The sequence below is a fragment of the Watersipora subatra genome, chromosome 10, assembly GCF_963576615.1.
Source record: "Watersipora subatra chromosome 10, tzWatSuba1.1, whole genome shotgun sequence".
NCBI lineage: Eukaryota > Metazoa > Bryozoa > Gymnolaemata > Cheilostomatida > Watersiporidae > Watersipora > Watersipora subatra.
Genome location: NC_088717.1, coordinates 30,949,437 through 30,966,647, shown reverse-complemented (window position 1 = coordinate 30,966,647; position 17,211 = coordinate 30,949,437). Strand labels below are relative to the sequence as shown.

Sequence of the window (17,211 nt, the reverse complement as noted above, 5' to 3'; positions counted from 1 at the left end):
CTCAATCAGCAAGGAACACTTGGCGTAGCCAGTCAAGGAGGACAGGCATGAGCTTCCCGAAAGAAAGAGGGAAAAAACAGCAGACCAGTCTGAGCACCGGACAAGAGGCTGGCCTAGAAACCGGAGATCTTGGCAAGCCAGCCGTCAGAGCCCCCACAGACCCCTTCATCCGGATTCTGGTGTCAGCCAGCCAGCCAGCGACTATGTGACCAGCAAGAGAGGCGGGCCCAGCAGCTGATAGAGGATAACCAGCACTGGCCAAACGCAACTAAGGCATCAACTGTCATCACCAACACACAGCTGGCACAACCAGACCAGGAGACCCTGCAGCGAGAGAGTTACACCACCTAGAGCACCGGGCTTTGCAGCACCGACTCTGAGCACAACTCTGCCCTTGACAACTGTCAATTAAAGCTTTACGTGGCCTCTAATGGAAAAGTTGACAGACGAAACAGACTATGACTGGACTCAGGGCTTGGCCAACTCGGCCCTAGCTTGAGCTGGTAAGAGAATGATTCGGCCCAGCTGAGTGGAACTCAGGCCGGCCTTACCGGATCGAAGAAAAGCCGAGCTGAGTGGGAGTATGACCGGCAGGCTGCAAAATTTGAGAATGATCAGCCGGCCACTCAGCAAGCACTGAATTTACCAACCAGCCCCCAAGGAGACTGACCAGTTACCGGGCCGACAGAAGACAGCCAGCTGATCCCAGAAGAAAATGGAGACTACCCAGATCCTATTCAGAATATAAGAGGCACGACAGCCAAGATCAAGCAGAGCAAGAGAAAGCCTCATCCTATGCAGTTGATTGTGTGCGCACTCTTGACTATATAATAGGTATATTTTATTTGTAAGTATATATTCTTTATACTAAAACAAGATAGCGTCACTTTGTTTCAGTGGTATGCCATATTTGTTGTGTCTCATCGTTCTCTCACGTGTTTATTATTCCTTTTAAATTTTTACCCTTCGTTATGGCTTCAAAATGTAAATCAGATGCTTGTGATAGAAGTGCTTAAAAAAAAAAAGCCAAACGTATGGAAATGAATATAGACATTATTAAGCACTCCAAAAACAGTGAAACTGCAATGAACATAGGCTGGTCGCTTTGCCTTAACCATTCTACTGTGACTACTATTTTGAGGGACCAAGAGCACATAGTTGAACATATTGAAAAATCTGCACCGATGAAATCAACAGTGATAACTAAGCAGCGTAGCGGATTAATTATGGAAATGGAAAGATTATTAGTGCATTGGTTAGAGGATCGAAATCAACGCTGTATATCAGTGGGCTGGTATACAAATGGTGATACAAATAAAGCAAATAGGTTATTTAGAGCGTTCAAAAGAGAAAATGGGAAGGAAGTGCATGTGAAGAGTTTTTGGCTAGTAGGGGTTGGTTTATGTGATTTAAGGCTTGGGCCAATTACCATAACCTTAAAGTTCAAGGTGAAGCTGCTAGTGGGGATGTAAAAGCAGCAAGTGAGTTTCCTAAAGCGTTGGCAGAGATAATTAGGGAGGGAGGTTATTCTGCTCATCAAGTGTTTAATGTGGATGAGACCGGTTTATTCGGGAAACGCATGCTTAACCGCACATACATCGTTAAGGAGGACAAGTGAGCACCTGGTCATAAAGCAGGCAAGGAGAGGCTGACTTGGTTTCTTGGGAGAAATGCTGCTGGCAATTTCAAACTGAAGCCTTTGTTGGTGTATCAGGGTGAAAATCCAAAAGGCACTCAAATGCATATGGAAAAGTCAACTCCCAGTCATTTGGAAGGCGAATAAGAAGGCATGGGTAACACTTGAAGTGTTTGAGGACTGGTTTACCAACCATTTTGTGCCTTGTGTTGAGCGATATTGCACCAAAAAGGGTATCCCTTTCAAGGTGTTGCTGGTGCTGGATAATGCCCCTGAACACCCTGCCCAGCTGTGAGACTTTAATCTTAATGTCAAGGTGGTTTATCTTCTACCAAATACCACAGCCCTTGTACAACCCATGAACCAAGGAGTGATAGCTTCTTTCAAGGCCTACTACCTCTGAAAGACAACTGCTAAGGCATTGCAAGCAGCAGAAACACAAAAGCACTTGACTCTGAAGGACTTTTGAAAGTCCTACAACATCCTCGATGCAGTTAAGAACATAGCTGAACATAACATGAATGGGGTTTGGAAAATTTTGTCCTCAATTTGTGAAGGGTTTCATGGGTTTGAAGACACAGTTGACCATGTTGTTAAGAACATTGTAGCACTGAGTAAAGAAATTCATCTGGAAATCAAAGCTGATGATGACTGTTGCTGGAATCTCATGGAAAGGAGTTATCTGAGGAAGACTTGATGCATATGGAGAACCAGATCATAGAAAAAGAAGAAACCCGCACCCAGGAGCCTACGGCTTTCACTAGGGAGGGCTTGTCAAAAGGCTTTGCTGAGATACAGCAAGCATTGGCAACTTTTGAGACTCAGAATCCTAACATGGACAGGTTCACTAAGGTTTCCAGAGGCATCATGGACTTACTGCAGTGTTGCAAGAAAATCTTGGATGAGAAGAGGATCCTGTCTGTCCAGTCTAACCTGGATAGGCATTTTGAGATAGTAGAGAGACCTGCACCCTCTACTACAGAGCCTTTGCCATCCACTTCAGCTGCTTCTATTGAATCTCCAGCTTCTCCACCACCTCCTGTAAGTTCTGCTTCTCCATTTTCACCTGCCCCAGGTTCTTCGCCACCACCTATAGGTTCTCCTTCACCTCTAGACTCGCCTCTCCCAGCTTCACCACCATCATCTGTCTCCCTTCCAAAGAATCCTGACTCACTTGCCCCAGTTTCTCCGGCAACATCTCCACAATAAACCGGTCTCTCCATCCCCAGCAACATCTCTTCGGGTGTGCTCGTCAAGCTTAGGAATAAGGCGAGAAACTGTTCTTTTTAAAAAAATAATATTTACTTCATGTGATAAGGAGTTTATTTCTTTTAATTAATACTTTGTTATGTCATTTGATGCATTTCAATAAAACAATGTACAATACTTTACAGTACAGGGCATTTAGAGTACATTATTTATAGTGTTTCGACTTACACAGAAATTTGACATACACCATGGTTTAAGAGCGGATCTATGGTGCAAGTCAAGGACCCCCTGTAGTTTAATAGATTCCAAATAAAAGAATAAAATATGAAAAGGAAATTGAGATAAAAAAATATACGCACGAGGTTGTGTGAGTGAGAAGAAACAACTACAGTATTGCAGGTTGCCAAAAGCACAAGAAACTCAGACACCTCCGATTTTGCCTCAGATGACAATTGGACATCAGAGTAGTTGTTGGCAACAGCGGTGAGCACTGACGTGTCATGAGCATCAGCAAACATAGGATCAATCACCATATGGGTTTCCTCATCTAAAACAGCAAACAAAGATTAAGGGTCCTGATCAAAGTGACCTGACCCACACGACCTGATCTACACAACCCACCACAACACAACCCGTCTTGGTTCTACAGCTGAACTTCACCAAGACAAAGATATAATGTATAAGGCTTTGAATGAACAACTATAACACACAATAGCTAGAAGCTTCACCCGTAGTGTTCGCGGACTTGCTTCTCGCTGCCTCCATAAACAGCATGCGGCCGATGCAGCATGACTTGAACACCATCTTATTCTCTGTTAGAGTACCAGTTTTATCAGAGAATATGTGTTGCACCTGTAACAAGTCATTCAAAAGTTCTGCTGGAGAAAAGAAAGATGAACGAAATTTATGTTCACTTCTCACTTGTAGAAAATGAAGAAAGTGGATCAAGGTTGGCTAGGTTTAAACCTAGCCAACCCTGATTTAACCAAGGGGTTTAAATCATTGGTTTAAACCCCTTGGTTAAATCAGGTTTAAACCTCAGAGGTTTAAACCCAGTTTGAACCAGCCAAAAAAACCGGTTTTTATGGTTTTTTCATTATTTTTTGTGAAAAACATAATATTTTAAGCTCCGAGTGGTTCATGTGCAATAGAAATGCAATTATATGTAATTATCAGCTGTGGAAGTTTATTTAGGACACAGTAGTGAATTGATGGCAAAGCTCAAGTTGAAACTACATGAAATCCTAGTGCAACAACGAATTTGTGAATTTCATTTTCAATTGGTTTTATCAAGTGATATAATGATCTCTTTAATGATGAAATATAAAAACCATGCAAAATATACTAATCCAATAATCGTCTCTAATAATAAATGAACACTTTCTCAAGTCTGGCCAGTGATAAAGGATTACTTATAATTAGAAATTAAAACAATAAAATCCATCTAGGCAAAAGCTTCAAGTTTGCTGACTAATATTTCATTTATTGGGCACAAGCCAAAGTACAGTACAGACGGTTCCCTACTTACGAACATTCGAGTTACGAACAACGGTACATACGAACGCATGTACCGTTGTTCGAAACTCGAATAACTTTCGAATTACTTGTTTGAACTTTGTTTGAACTTTACATACATATTGTAAAGAGATTTGCCAGCTTTTACTTGACACGATCTCTACTAATAAATAAGGAGAAGAGAGTGCGTGTAGTTTCATTCAGCTTTTAATTAGCGAAGGAAGTTTCACTAGCCGAGGAGCGTATGGCTATCTGCTCTGCTCAACTAAATGAGTGCACTCATTTATATACAATAATATCAACCGTTCCGGCTAACGGTAAGAACACCGGCTAACAAGGTGAATAAATAGGACCGCTAGCGTGTTGGTATGACAACAATCTAAGTGACGACAAGTGATAGTGTTATGACGGTATATCAGATATAACAATAGCATAACAAGTGAAACAACGATATAATAAGCGGACAACACATACAAAAAATAAGAGAACAATGATAAGTGATAGCATAACGATTAAAACAACAATATAATAAGAAGGACAAAACATACAATACAATAAATAAGAAATGCTGTGTCATGGCCCGGCGTCCACCAAAGTATTATCTCCATTTTATTAAATATTTTTTTCAGTACAAACCAATACAGATTACTTATACAAGCCTTAAACATACTTACATAAACCTTCAATATACTTATATAGGCCTTAAACATAAATTATAATACAAAATATAGCACTGAAGCAACTTACGAACAAATTCACCTTACGAACAATCGTTTGGAATGTAACTCATTCGTAGGTTGGGAATCGTCTGTAGTTGGATTGTTAAAATTCAGTTTATCAAGTTTTTTGTGTTTTGAAAAGTTAAAGTTGTGTCCCAAATTTCCAACACGCCTCGCAAACAGGATCCCGTTTGGCAGTTTTTCACTCGAACTACAAAGGGCAAACGTTTTAAGGCCAAATGCAATAGGTGTGCTGTCGTACCGCGAGGTCACGCAGATAGGCTTAAAGCCCACTTAGCAAAATATCAAACTGAAAACACCAACTTAGACAGTGATGCTGGTATTCGGGTGATAGAAGTTGAGTCATCTGCCACTGCTCCAAACAGTAGCGATGCATCTGCATTATGCTCTGCTCTACAGTACCACACGACTAATCACTTGGATTAAAATTCCTGCTTACCCTAGGACACTTATATTTCGCTAGTATTTAGTTTCGTGAGTAGCTCACAGAGTAAAATTTCGAAGCAACTTAATTTCGCAGCTCTGATGAGTGCGAAAATATAGTGATGTGAAAATAAATGCAGTGGAACAAACATAATTATATTCCTCAGGTTCGGTTCACCGATAAAAAAATTCAATTTGCGACTAGTTTGTAATTGTGAACCGCAGGTAGAATGATGTGGGCAAGGTCGATAATGCAATTTGATCGCTTGCTGCCATTTGTTTCTTGGACTATCAACAGGCCAGTTTTCACTGGGGCAGCTGGCCGGCTGAGCCGCCCCAACTTTTTGAGAATTTTTTGCGGTAAGTACTGTCCAACTCGAAAAACTCGCCCTCAGATAAAATGTAACATTTCATCTCAAACACAAGGTCAACTCAAACGGATTTGTTTGGTCAGTTCCAACGCAATCATAAATTGCTTCAGATAACTCGACCTCAACATCATTTATTTGAAAAGTTATTTGCCCAACGGCCATGGACGCGGTTTTTATCGCTGTAGAATGTCACTTCATTCCAAGCCAAAGAGACAAACATAAACTTCTAGTAGTTCTTAGGCATCATTATTATCATCATCAGAGGCAAAATATTTTTTGTTAACGACTTTTATAAAGGTTTGCAAAAGATTCAGTTTTATCAATCACCCGCTTGGCCGTGTCCCATCGAAAGCGTAAAAGCCTAAGAATGAACTTAAAATAAAATCCGCAAAATTGATCTTTGTTAAAACGCTCAAAATGAAAATATGTTTTTTTTTTCTGAGCGTATTAACTGCCGATATTAAGCGTATTAACTGGGATTAACTGCGGTCATGTTTTGCCTATTTTAATTTAAAAACGTCTCGTCAGTCACATCATTTAAAACAAAACAAATCTAAAAAAATTACAAGTTATTGAAGAGGTGTCAGTGGTGAATCCAAACCTTTCCAGAGCCATGCTGCTTGTGTAGTACTGCGAGTGTCAGTGCATGTGTCTTATTTTCTTTCAACACACGGTGCTCACTGCATTGATTGACGTCCCCAACAAACGATAACGCTAACTAATGCATGTGCATTGACATCAAATTCCTATCATTATAAATCATTCCCAATGGGAAAATAATCCTAAATAATTGCAAAATAATAACGTAATAAATTTTGCCAGTCAAATTATTTTGTCGGTTTATATTTTAACGATGCTATAGTGGTCGTTAAAAACGTTAAAATAAATGTCATTATAAAATTCAATTATACAGTATCAATGAACAAAGCTATTTAGTTTCGCTTTTTCGCTCATTTGTTATGATAGTTTAGTTTCGCACATGAAACTTTCGCGAGATGACACCGCGAAAACGCGAAAGTTAGATGCCGCGAATACATAAGTGTCCTAGGGTATACATAGAGCTGTATGTAAAATATTCACTTCATGTGATAAGATTTTTGCTCTGTATTTCATCAATCATGTTTGATTGATGAAAATTTACTCATTCCGAAATTTCAATGTTTTCTCTCTTTTTTTTTCCCATAACAACTCCCACAGTACCATCTTTAACAGATGATTTCACATATTTATGTTCAATACTCGATTATGCAGCTATAGTAAATGATGGTAATTAGATTTAAAACTGCAAAAATCTTAGTAAAATTATAAAAACAATAAAAACCGGTTTAAACCAAAAAACCTGGTTTTTTCATAAAAACCATGGTTTTTCTAACCCTGAAGGGGATTGATCAATGCTCATCAAGCTTCGAATCATTGGCTTGGCTTACTTATGCTTTTGTTAAACATTTGTTCATTTTGTAATTTTACACTCAATTTATCTAACTCCTAAATTAAAAGCTTTCAGTAGATACACGTTAGAACAACATATCGATGAATGACATATATTTATTACATATGCTTTATTGATTACAGGATGTTTATATGGCACTACCAGTGGAGCAGTGGTGTCAGTATGGAAACTGTCATACACGGGAAAGAGAGATATGATTGTGGGCTGCACAAACCATGAAATGTGGCCTTCTGTTTCCCAGATACATACAAAGTTTGAGTTGACTGCAGTAGAGTAATGTGTCCTAATATATGAGCTGAAACTATGTGAGTGGCGACAACTTGGAGGGATGATTTTAATAAAAACTTTTTGCCGAAATGAAAATTTTTTGGCTTGTGAAAATTATACTAGAAATTTCCCTGTCATACAGCCTATGACCAAAGTGATATTGGAAAAAAGCAAGGGTACTGATGGTTGAGAAATGCAATATTAGCAGTCAAGTGGCACTGCAGTGCAATAGGATAACTGCAATGGTAGCTGCAATTTACTGGGTGTTATGTACAACAAACAGCAATAATGAAAGGAAAAGATTATGTGTTTATATCTCTCCCCTGCAATAGGAGAAATGCAATACTAGAAGTAAAATGGCAAACTGCTGTATAATATACACATGCTGGGGGGGGGGCTGTATATTGGTCATAGCAACCAATATATCAAGAAGTTGTGATATTTATTTAAACATATTTTAGCTGGTTGTCATAGAAATAGATGTATACCTATAAGAAAATGTAGGCCTATTACTTATTTTTGCAAATATTAAAAACGGCTTGGCAGTACCGTGATATTGGGCACAGCCGCAGTATCATCAACAAAATCTTTAGAAAAATAGTAACAGTAACATATTGCACACCATCGGCCACTATATACTTCGATCTTGTAAATTCGAATGATTATTCTTATAACTAAATCTCATAATAATCTTATAAAATCAAATAATTATTCTTACAATTAAATATTGTAATAATCTTATAAGAATCGTTAGAAAAATATCATCAATCAAATAATCAAAAAAATGTTCTCGTCATAAAGGGGCATTGTAGTTCAAATAATCAAAAAATAACCGCATCATAAAGGGGCATTGTAGTTCGGCCCTAGCTTGTACATAAGTTGTAAAGAATTTTGGCTAACGTTTTAAATAATTCAATGAAACCTTCGGTGATTGGACAAAAAACATAGGCTGATAAACTGTGTACCACAATTTCGTACCTGTAAATCGGTCTGTGCCTCAAATGGTCTACGTTTATTACAGAAACCTTCGGATAAATTCGATTACAAGTAAACAATGCCATAGACTGGTGAAATGAGCATGGTTTTCTCGTAAAATGCGCACAGCTAAATAGTTTACTATCTATCGCACGGCTTTATGGGCGTATCGTAGGCCGTTCTTAACTTTTATTAAACCAAGCTTTTCAAGCGTTTTGTGGCGATTTTCGGCAAAATTAATCTATTTGTGTATAATTCGATCAGATGGGTAAGTTTTAAGATACTGTCGACAATTTACAAAGACTTGGTAACATATTTAAATAGGCTTATATGTGTTTTGTATCATTATTATACTTTAATGACTCTACAAAACGATGGTTAAATTTGTTGATGAGATTTTAAAACAATGGTTTGCGACATTGTTGATGAATAATTTTCGTAAGTTATGTGCACATGCATTTCTCATAAAAACTCTCAAACATCGCTCCGCTCGTTTGGTCGAGGGATAATAAAATAATAATGCTGAAGATAACGCAAAGCATGATTTGCAGAATGTATTGAATACATTATAGTGCCATTGCCAGCTGTACCAAAACCTTGTCTAATAGAAGGATTTATGAAGTGTAATCAAAGCTGTATTGACAAGTACTTTTGCAGAGCTTTTGCAACTCAATTCCAACGGACCAAGTATTAAAAGCTCAAAATTTATGCTCCTCGCTACTAAGTGAAAACAGGTGAGTCCATAATCGCCAACCAGGTGCATGAATGGCTTTATTAACCCTTTGCCAGAAACGGTGGGTTAATTGATTTCAAAGAAATTTGCCGTTGTTTTGCGTTCACTATTTCGGTCAACACATAAAACCATTTGTTTTGTACTTGAATCAACTAATCAAATGTGACCAGTAAATTTCTTTTTGCCAAATTGATACTAATAATGACTAGATAACGTTGACTATACATAAATTTTTTAGAGATGCAGGTGGTTTCGCCATATATTCGAACATATTCTTTTCAAAGATGCGGCTTGCTTATTTTATCTCGTAATTTGTTTCTGGTGTGGGTAGCAACTGAGAACTTAGCTGATACAAAGGCCGTGATGAAATAGGTTAACTGGACGACCTAATTACCATAGACCGGCAGAATCGTAGTCAGTACTCGGATGTTTACACAGCATTTAGAGAAAACTAAATGATAGGATAAAATTTTTTTATTTATCATCATTTGATGCGTTTGAAACATTTATAATAATGTATCTGTAGTTAGATTTAACATTTCATTCTAGTAATCATGAGTAAATACAAAATAAAATATATATATGCCAATAGACGAGACTTTTATCGCAATAGCCGATGTAATAATGAGAGATAGAGACGTCCGTTTCACTATATATATACATCATTTTGGGCAAGTCTGAACAGAACTTTTTTTCTGAGCGTTTTCATCCCGTTCTTTTTTTGTCGATTTTAATTGTCAAATAACTTGACAGTGAGATCGCCTAAAACAACAAACGTTTTTCTCAAATAATAGAAAAACATCAATACTTTCTGTTAAGAGCAAGTAAAATTTGGCGCAATCACATCTTCAATTTTGCATTGATAAACGCGCACAAAAAACACATTGCAAAAGTATAACCCGAGCAGTTAAAAAATACAGAGTGATACTGTTCTCATAAGACACCTTTGACATACTTGACCACTGACTCGCTTGCTCGGATCACAAGAAGAGGCACGTATGTTAGTGCTAAAGCTTGCTTAAAAGCTGGCTCGTATCTCGTGTTTCTGGTATATTGGGGCACTCGTAAGTCGAAGTATGACTGTATGAGATATTATTTCAAGCCTGGGTGATTTCATCATGGTATCCTAAGACACTTATATTTCGCTAGTATTTAGTTTCGTGAGTAGCATACAGAGTAAAATTTCGCTGCAACTTAATTTTGCAGCTCTGATGAGTGCGAAAATATAGTGATGTGAAAATAAATGCAGTGGAACAAACATCATTAGATTCCTCAGGTCCAGTTCACTGGTACAAAATATTTTTCAATTTGGGACTTTTCGGACTATAAAACGCACCTCTATATAAGCTGCATATGCTTTATTTTCCAATAAACGATAATAAAACAATACATAAGCCGCACCTTTGAATAGGCCGCAGAACTAAGGACTGTGCTTTTTAACGTGGCAGCAAATTTCCCGTTTAAAGATGTAGTTGCGTCAAAAAAGTCAATTAGGACCCATAAAAGGCTAAAAGATCAGCTACAATTTGATGCCATTTTTGTCTTTGTAGACCAACCCTGTCCAGAGATATATGCGTTTGAATGAGGCCCTCTTTTAAAAAGCTCACGTTCCAGCGGGTGCCTATTTCGTGACGTCACAAGCAAGGTATCTGAAACGAAACCACGAGCAATAAATATGAGGTCGATTCGTTAGCCAATCATGCGTGCGAAATTTTTATATAGGCCGTAATAAATGTTATCACTCGTAAAACGCGTTGTCTGTGATCTCGAAGATTCTCCTCATTAGAGAATTCATCCTCGTTACTGATTCAACGCGTTTCAACAATTACTAAGCTATACATAGTTTTAAAATGGCTTCAAGTTCGAGCGACCGCTACTCAGAGTTATCTGAGCAACTTTTAGTAAAAGATTAGAGTAGACAGCCTATGGCCAAAGCTGACAGGCGTCAGCAGCGTTTTGTTGCAGAAGAAGACAGAATGGAGGTAAATTACCTTAGAGTCTTCTATACTTGAGTAAATGTAATATTTTTTATAGTCATAAATACATATACTAATTAATAAAATGATAATTCTTTGCTATCTCCAATCATCGTTTCATAGCTTATCTGCCGTTTTACCTAGCTATAATATTTTTTTCGAATTTTCTTTGGTAAATTAGAGTCATGATTACAAATTATTTTCACTCGTAGGAAGTGGGTAAAATCGATTGATCATTGCAAATCTTTAATTTCCAGAACCAAAGCTTCGAATCGTTGGCTTGGCGTACTTGTGCCTTTATTAAATGTTTATTCGTTTTTAAAATTACACTCGCGATCTATTTAACTCCCAATTTGGAAGCTGTCAATAGATACGCTTTAGAATGACATATCTATGAATGACATATTTATTGCATCTACTTTGTTTACATTTACTTGTTTTACTGATTACAGAATGTTTATGTCGTCCCACCAGCCGAAGAAGCTTTGTCAGTGTGGAAACTGCCATAAAGGAGAAAGCGAGACTTGAATGCGTGCTGAATGATGTTTTGTTTGAATTTGTTGTAGTAGATGAATTTGTCTTATTTTATCAGCTAATACTATGTGAGTGGCCACGACTTGATGAATATTTTTAATAAAAGCTTTATGCCGAGATGAAAATATTTTTGCTTGTAAAAATTATATAATAAAATAATATTGTTGAAGATAATGCAAAACATGATTTGCAGAATATTGTAGTGAATCGGATATGGTATATGGGTGTCCGCAGAACTGGAGAATGTGAGTTCAAATCCAGTTTGCAGCAGACTTCTCATCCTTAAAACTCTATTCCTGTCTATATTCTTTTCAAAGAGGGGCTTGCTTATTTCCCTTATTTAGTATTCGGTAAGAATACTACTAGCAATGATATACAGCAATGTATACAGCTGTATATCACTGCTACTAGTAAGAAACTAGTACGTAGGCAATAGGTAATAGGCGACATAATGTGGGCGGGGCTTATGGGAGGCTGTATATCGTTTGTATGGGTAGCTGCAGAACTGCTGATACAAAGACCGCGTTCTAAATAAGTGACTTGACAGAATTACCGTAGACCGGTAGAATTGGTAGTCGGTACCCAAATGTTTACACAACATTTGGAGAAAGTGAGTAGAACAAATTTTCAATTTTCGTTATTTGAGGCCTTTGAAACATTCATAATAATGCATCTGTAGCAGGATTTAAAATTTTATTCTAGCCAACATGAGCAAATACAAAATAAGATATATGCCAATAGAGCCGCGTAAGACTAGACTTTTATCGCAAATACCCGATGTGAATACGAGAGATAGAGACAGGTTGCCAAACGCGTGACATCATTTTGGGCAAGTCTGGGCACGTTTTGGTGGCCTGAGCGTTTTTACGGCGATCAGATTTTTTCGGTTTTAATCTTCAAATATCTTGGCAATGCGATCGCGTAACACAACAAACAACATATCAACTGATAGAGAAAAAAACATGCTTTCTTTTAAGATCAACTTAAATTTGATGCAACTACATCTTTAAAACGAAACAATGGAGAACGGCACCGTTTCGTATTATCCGATGCTTTTTAACTTAGTACCTAACGGGACAGTACCGTGAGGCATTGTTTCGTATTTTCTTTCGCCGCTAGAAGCGCACTAATTGGAGATTCCCGTCAGTGCACCCTAGCAGTTAAAGAAAAAGCCACAGATTAGCCGCACCCTTATATAAACGCATGGCTCAAATCATCAGATAAAAGTAGCGGCTAATAGTCCGAAAAGTACGGTAGTTTTTATTTGTGAACCACAGGTAGAAATGTGTAGGCGAGATCAATAATGCAATTTGATCGCTTGCTGCCATTTGTTTCCTGGACTATCAATGACGTCAAGGTCCCTGCCGCAGTGACCTATGTGGTGCCGATATTAAAATTCAAGTATTTATAGCACACGGTGGCCATGGCTCCAAGTTGTTATTGCTTTTGGTTGGTAATAAAATTCATCACCACAATAATTATTATCCAATTTTATGACTTTCCCTATTAGACTGTCATCCTCGTCAGTTACAAATTCAATGACTAAACTAGTATCATCATTTTCCTAATTTGTCTAGGCTTTTCCAAAAAAACTTATTATCTTAATTTGTTTTGCCATGCTGCTCAGTCGGTTTATTAGCTATAATGAGCTTAGCAAAAATTGCCCAATGAGCCAACCACACACGAAACTTGCCTGCATTTCTAATATGACGATTTTATTGTGAATATCAATGAACAAAGGCATTTTATTTCGCGTTTTCGCTTGTTCGTTATGATAGTTTAGTTTCGCTCATGAAATTTCCGCGAGAGTATGTTGCCGCGAAAATGCGAAAGTTAAATGCCGCGAATACATAAGTGTCCTAGGGTAACTAGTAACTACTAACCACTGATAAAAGAAGCTTGCACACAAGCATCAGAAGCACGTTTCTTGTCATTTGCTGAGTAAGCCAGCTACCATAAGAATAGCTGAAATATCTGAGCTACTGTATTTAATGCACTAATATTTTAATACTAAAATATTATTCTTATATCTGCAATGCTTTGTTAAGTCTTATTAAAGATAAATCTAATATTAGCTTGCAAAGCATATTCTACTATCGCTATATTTGTGAATGCTTTCTTGTCAAAGATCACTTCTCTCGGTGATTTACATTTACTGGGTTTCCATGCTTCGTATGGACTCAAGAGTTTCTTCCAATCCGAATCATAGAAACAGTAAAATCTGAATGGATCCGACGCCATTTTGCTCCGCAAAATTTGGGTGATTGCATTCAAAGTGAGACAACTATGGCCTATCCCATGTCACAGAAACGCTCAATGCAGTTAGATTCAAGTGATATCCAGTTAAGCGCTCCCCAGTAGAGGTAATTTAATGTAGCGCACTTCATCACACTACCATGCAGGTATATGCTAGCTACTATTGCCAGCGATAGGTGCTCATATGACAGTGATGAGATAACTACTTTTTTATTGTTTTACCACCTTATTTATTAAATAACTGAACCTACCAATTGTACAGAATCCTACTGAACTGGTGCTGACCTTTTCCTAGGCTGAACTCTTTTAGCATAGAAAAGGTTTCTTTACAAAAAAGCGCTTGTCATTCACGTGACCTTTGAAATAATAACTGTACAGCAAGTAATGAATTATGTTGCTGTTTTGTAATATAAAGGGATATTAATACCATTAATAATAAAAAAAATTCTGATCAGGTATCCTGGCTGACTTAGTGCAACAAGTGTACGAAGAGTGAACTGAAAAGTGGTTGTGATCCGAAAGTGAGTCAACTGTAACAAGTTCGGTTTTGAGGAGTACATCGCTAGTCTTGAAAAATCAATGAAGTGCAACTACTAATCGTTGAAACGACAGGGTGCGAGTTCGTCAGCACAGGTCAACGTCGAATCCATTCGACGCATCGAAACCCGGTGATTATGGCACGTAAGCCCGTAACATGCAGTGGTCAAGCAATTATACAGCTATGACAATATTTTAAAAAGCAGTGGTTTATCGCTATCCAATTTTTAGTTGGGTAGCTATCAACTTTACAGAACTATAAACGAACTTAATGCAACATCTCCCTTTTTTAGCTAGACTAGAAATTGGAAACGAGCCCAACCTTTGTCTATATGTGCTTGTGTAAAATATTAAGGAGGATGAGCATTGTAAGTCGTAATGGTTTGAACAACCGAAAGGAAAAATGTGGACCAAAGGAAACTAATCTGAATTTAGTTTGAACATAAATTAGAATATGAAAAAATTATTACTTTTTGATGCTCCTGCACTCGGCGTGTTTCACCTCCTCACACAGCTGACAGTAAGCTAGGCCGGTTCGTATGCCGGTTCATACCAACGCAACTGTAGTTACAGATATTGTCACAAGCTCGGGTGCACATTCATAGCATATGACAGCAAGTTTTCAATTTTAAGCTGGTGTGCTAACTAGTAAGAAGCACTTATTCCTTGTGGACACTACTAGCTGACTAGGGGTGTAAATAGCAGTTATAGCATCTCTAGTCACTTTTGGTAGCTGTATACAAACAAAATATCTCATTTGTTACTATTGTTAAAAATAGGATGACAACAACAAATAGTGGTTTATTTTCCTGTGATGACCGCAATTGGTTATTTATCAGTACCTTTCTTATACATGGTACACCAGCGCTTACCGTAAAGCCACTATTTGAATGTCATGGTGCTGTATTTTTCAACCCTTCCTCGAGCCTGGTTCCTATATCGATTGCGAGACTCCGGTGGTAACTTGCGCAGCAAAACGTTTGCGACGCTAGGCTCGCCGGTATCTGTTCACATATAAAGCTACATCGCTGAACACAATCGCGTAATCAAATAAAATGTCCGCTCACCATGCTGTTTCTATAATGGTGACCTTCACCTGTACAGTGCATTTCGGGAAGGTTTTGCCTGCGGCCTTTTGCAAAATTAGAACAGCGCTAAACTATTGCGTTGCCACCGGCAACTACCAGCGGTCCTCGGCGTGTAGGTTCCCATTTCACGGCAAATAGCCTGTGGTGCTCTCGCCGGTGTTTTGCGACATATATGGGAACCAGGCTTTATAATGGCAATCTATTGGATGTGGCGTTCAAATAAAGGGTGGCGCTTTAGTTTAGTGACAGACTGGTCAGAATATTGGGAACACAAATTTACCCCTTTTACAGGTGAAGCGATGCTAATATTTTTCACTCTCCTATGGGCGGAGCAACATTAAAGCCGTCGACCTCTGTATTTTCATGAAATTTTTCATATACTTCAAAGTATCAGACCTCAAAGTTATACAAGAAATTACTTAGAGTAGAACATATTAGATTGATACAATTACTATTTATTTTTAGTGTTTATTACCCAAATAACCCGGAGCACTCACCTAGTTATTTATATAAAGTAATGATCCATCTCCCTTTTTGTTTATTACCCTACCTGACCAAGATCTTCAGTGATATTGAGTGCTCGACATACAGGAGTGATGCCTTTTTCAGCGAAGTACATCTCTCTGTCATTGTGAATGAAGTACACCTGACATGACTTGACTATCTCGAGAGTGGCATAGAGAGAGAGGGGTATCATTACCTACAGGGACAAGTAGGCGTATATTCGCTATACACGTATATGCACGTATATACATATATACACCGCATGTGTATACATATACACCGCATGTGTATGAAAGCACGTCAGATTAGACATTGCTATTTATCTGCATGAAAACTTGTGTGTATGTGCAGATGAAGATGAACATATGTTCAAGTGCTGGTAAATAACAATACCTAATATGGAGCAAGTTCATAGACATACAATTGACATACAATAGACATACATAGACATACAATGTCAATTGCATAGAATAGTTACTCAGAAGAATAATTACCGTAAAACATCTATTTGAATGCCACCTTTATTAGAATGCAAACGTTATTTGACTGCCACTATAATAAAAAAGGGTTGAAAAATAGAGCGCCCTCCTTTAATTGAAAGCCTAATCTATTTGACATCCATTTTGACATCCTTTGATCTTTAGGAACCCATAATAGAAAGTGATCTTTATTAACCCATAGTAGAAAATGATCAGTAGGAACCCATAATAGAAAGTGATCTTTATTAGCCATAATAGAAAATGATCAGTAGGAACCCATAATAGAAAGTGATCTTTATTAACCCATAGTAGAAAGTGATCTTTATTAACCCATAGTAGAAAGTGATCTTTATTAACCCATAGTAGAAAATGATCAGTAGGAACCCATAATAGAAAGTGATCTTTATTAACCCATAGTAGAAAGTGATCTTTATTAACCCATAGTAGAAAATGATCAGTAGAAACCCATAATAGAAAGTGATCTTTATTAACCCATAGTAGAAAGTGATCTTTATTAA

The 17,211-nt window shown here is 37.7% G+C and overlaps 1 protein-coding gene across 4 annotated transcripts in view; it reads right to left on the bottom strand.

The window, feature by feature from the left end:
* LOC137406655 (phospholipid-transporting ATPase VA-like) overlaps positions 1-17,211 on the bottom strand; it is a 129,846-nt gene that overhangs the window by 61,459 nt on the left and 51,176 nt on the right. For all 4 annotated transcript variants that reach the window (XR_010979932.1, XM_068093260.1, XM_068093261.1 and 1 more), the window contains 3 exons: positions 16,261-16,410; positions 3,574-3,697; positions 3,205-3,392 (listed from right to left, as the gene is read on the bottom strand). Coding sequence is in view for 3 of the 4 variants with exons in the window: in XM_068093260.1 (XP_067949361.1) it covers positions 3,205-3,392; positions 3,574-3,697; positions 16,261-16,410 (462 nt within the window). In the remaining variant the exon portion in view is untranslated. The remainder of the gene's footprint in view (positions 1-3,204; positions 3,393-3,573; positions 3,698-16,260; positions 16,411-17,211) is intronic.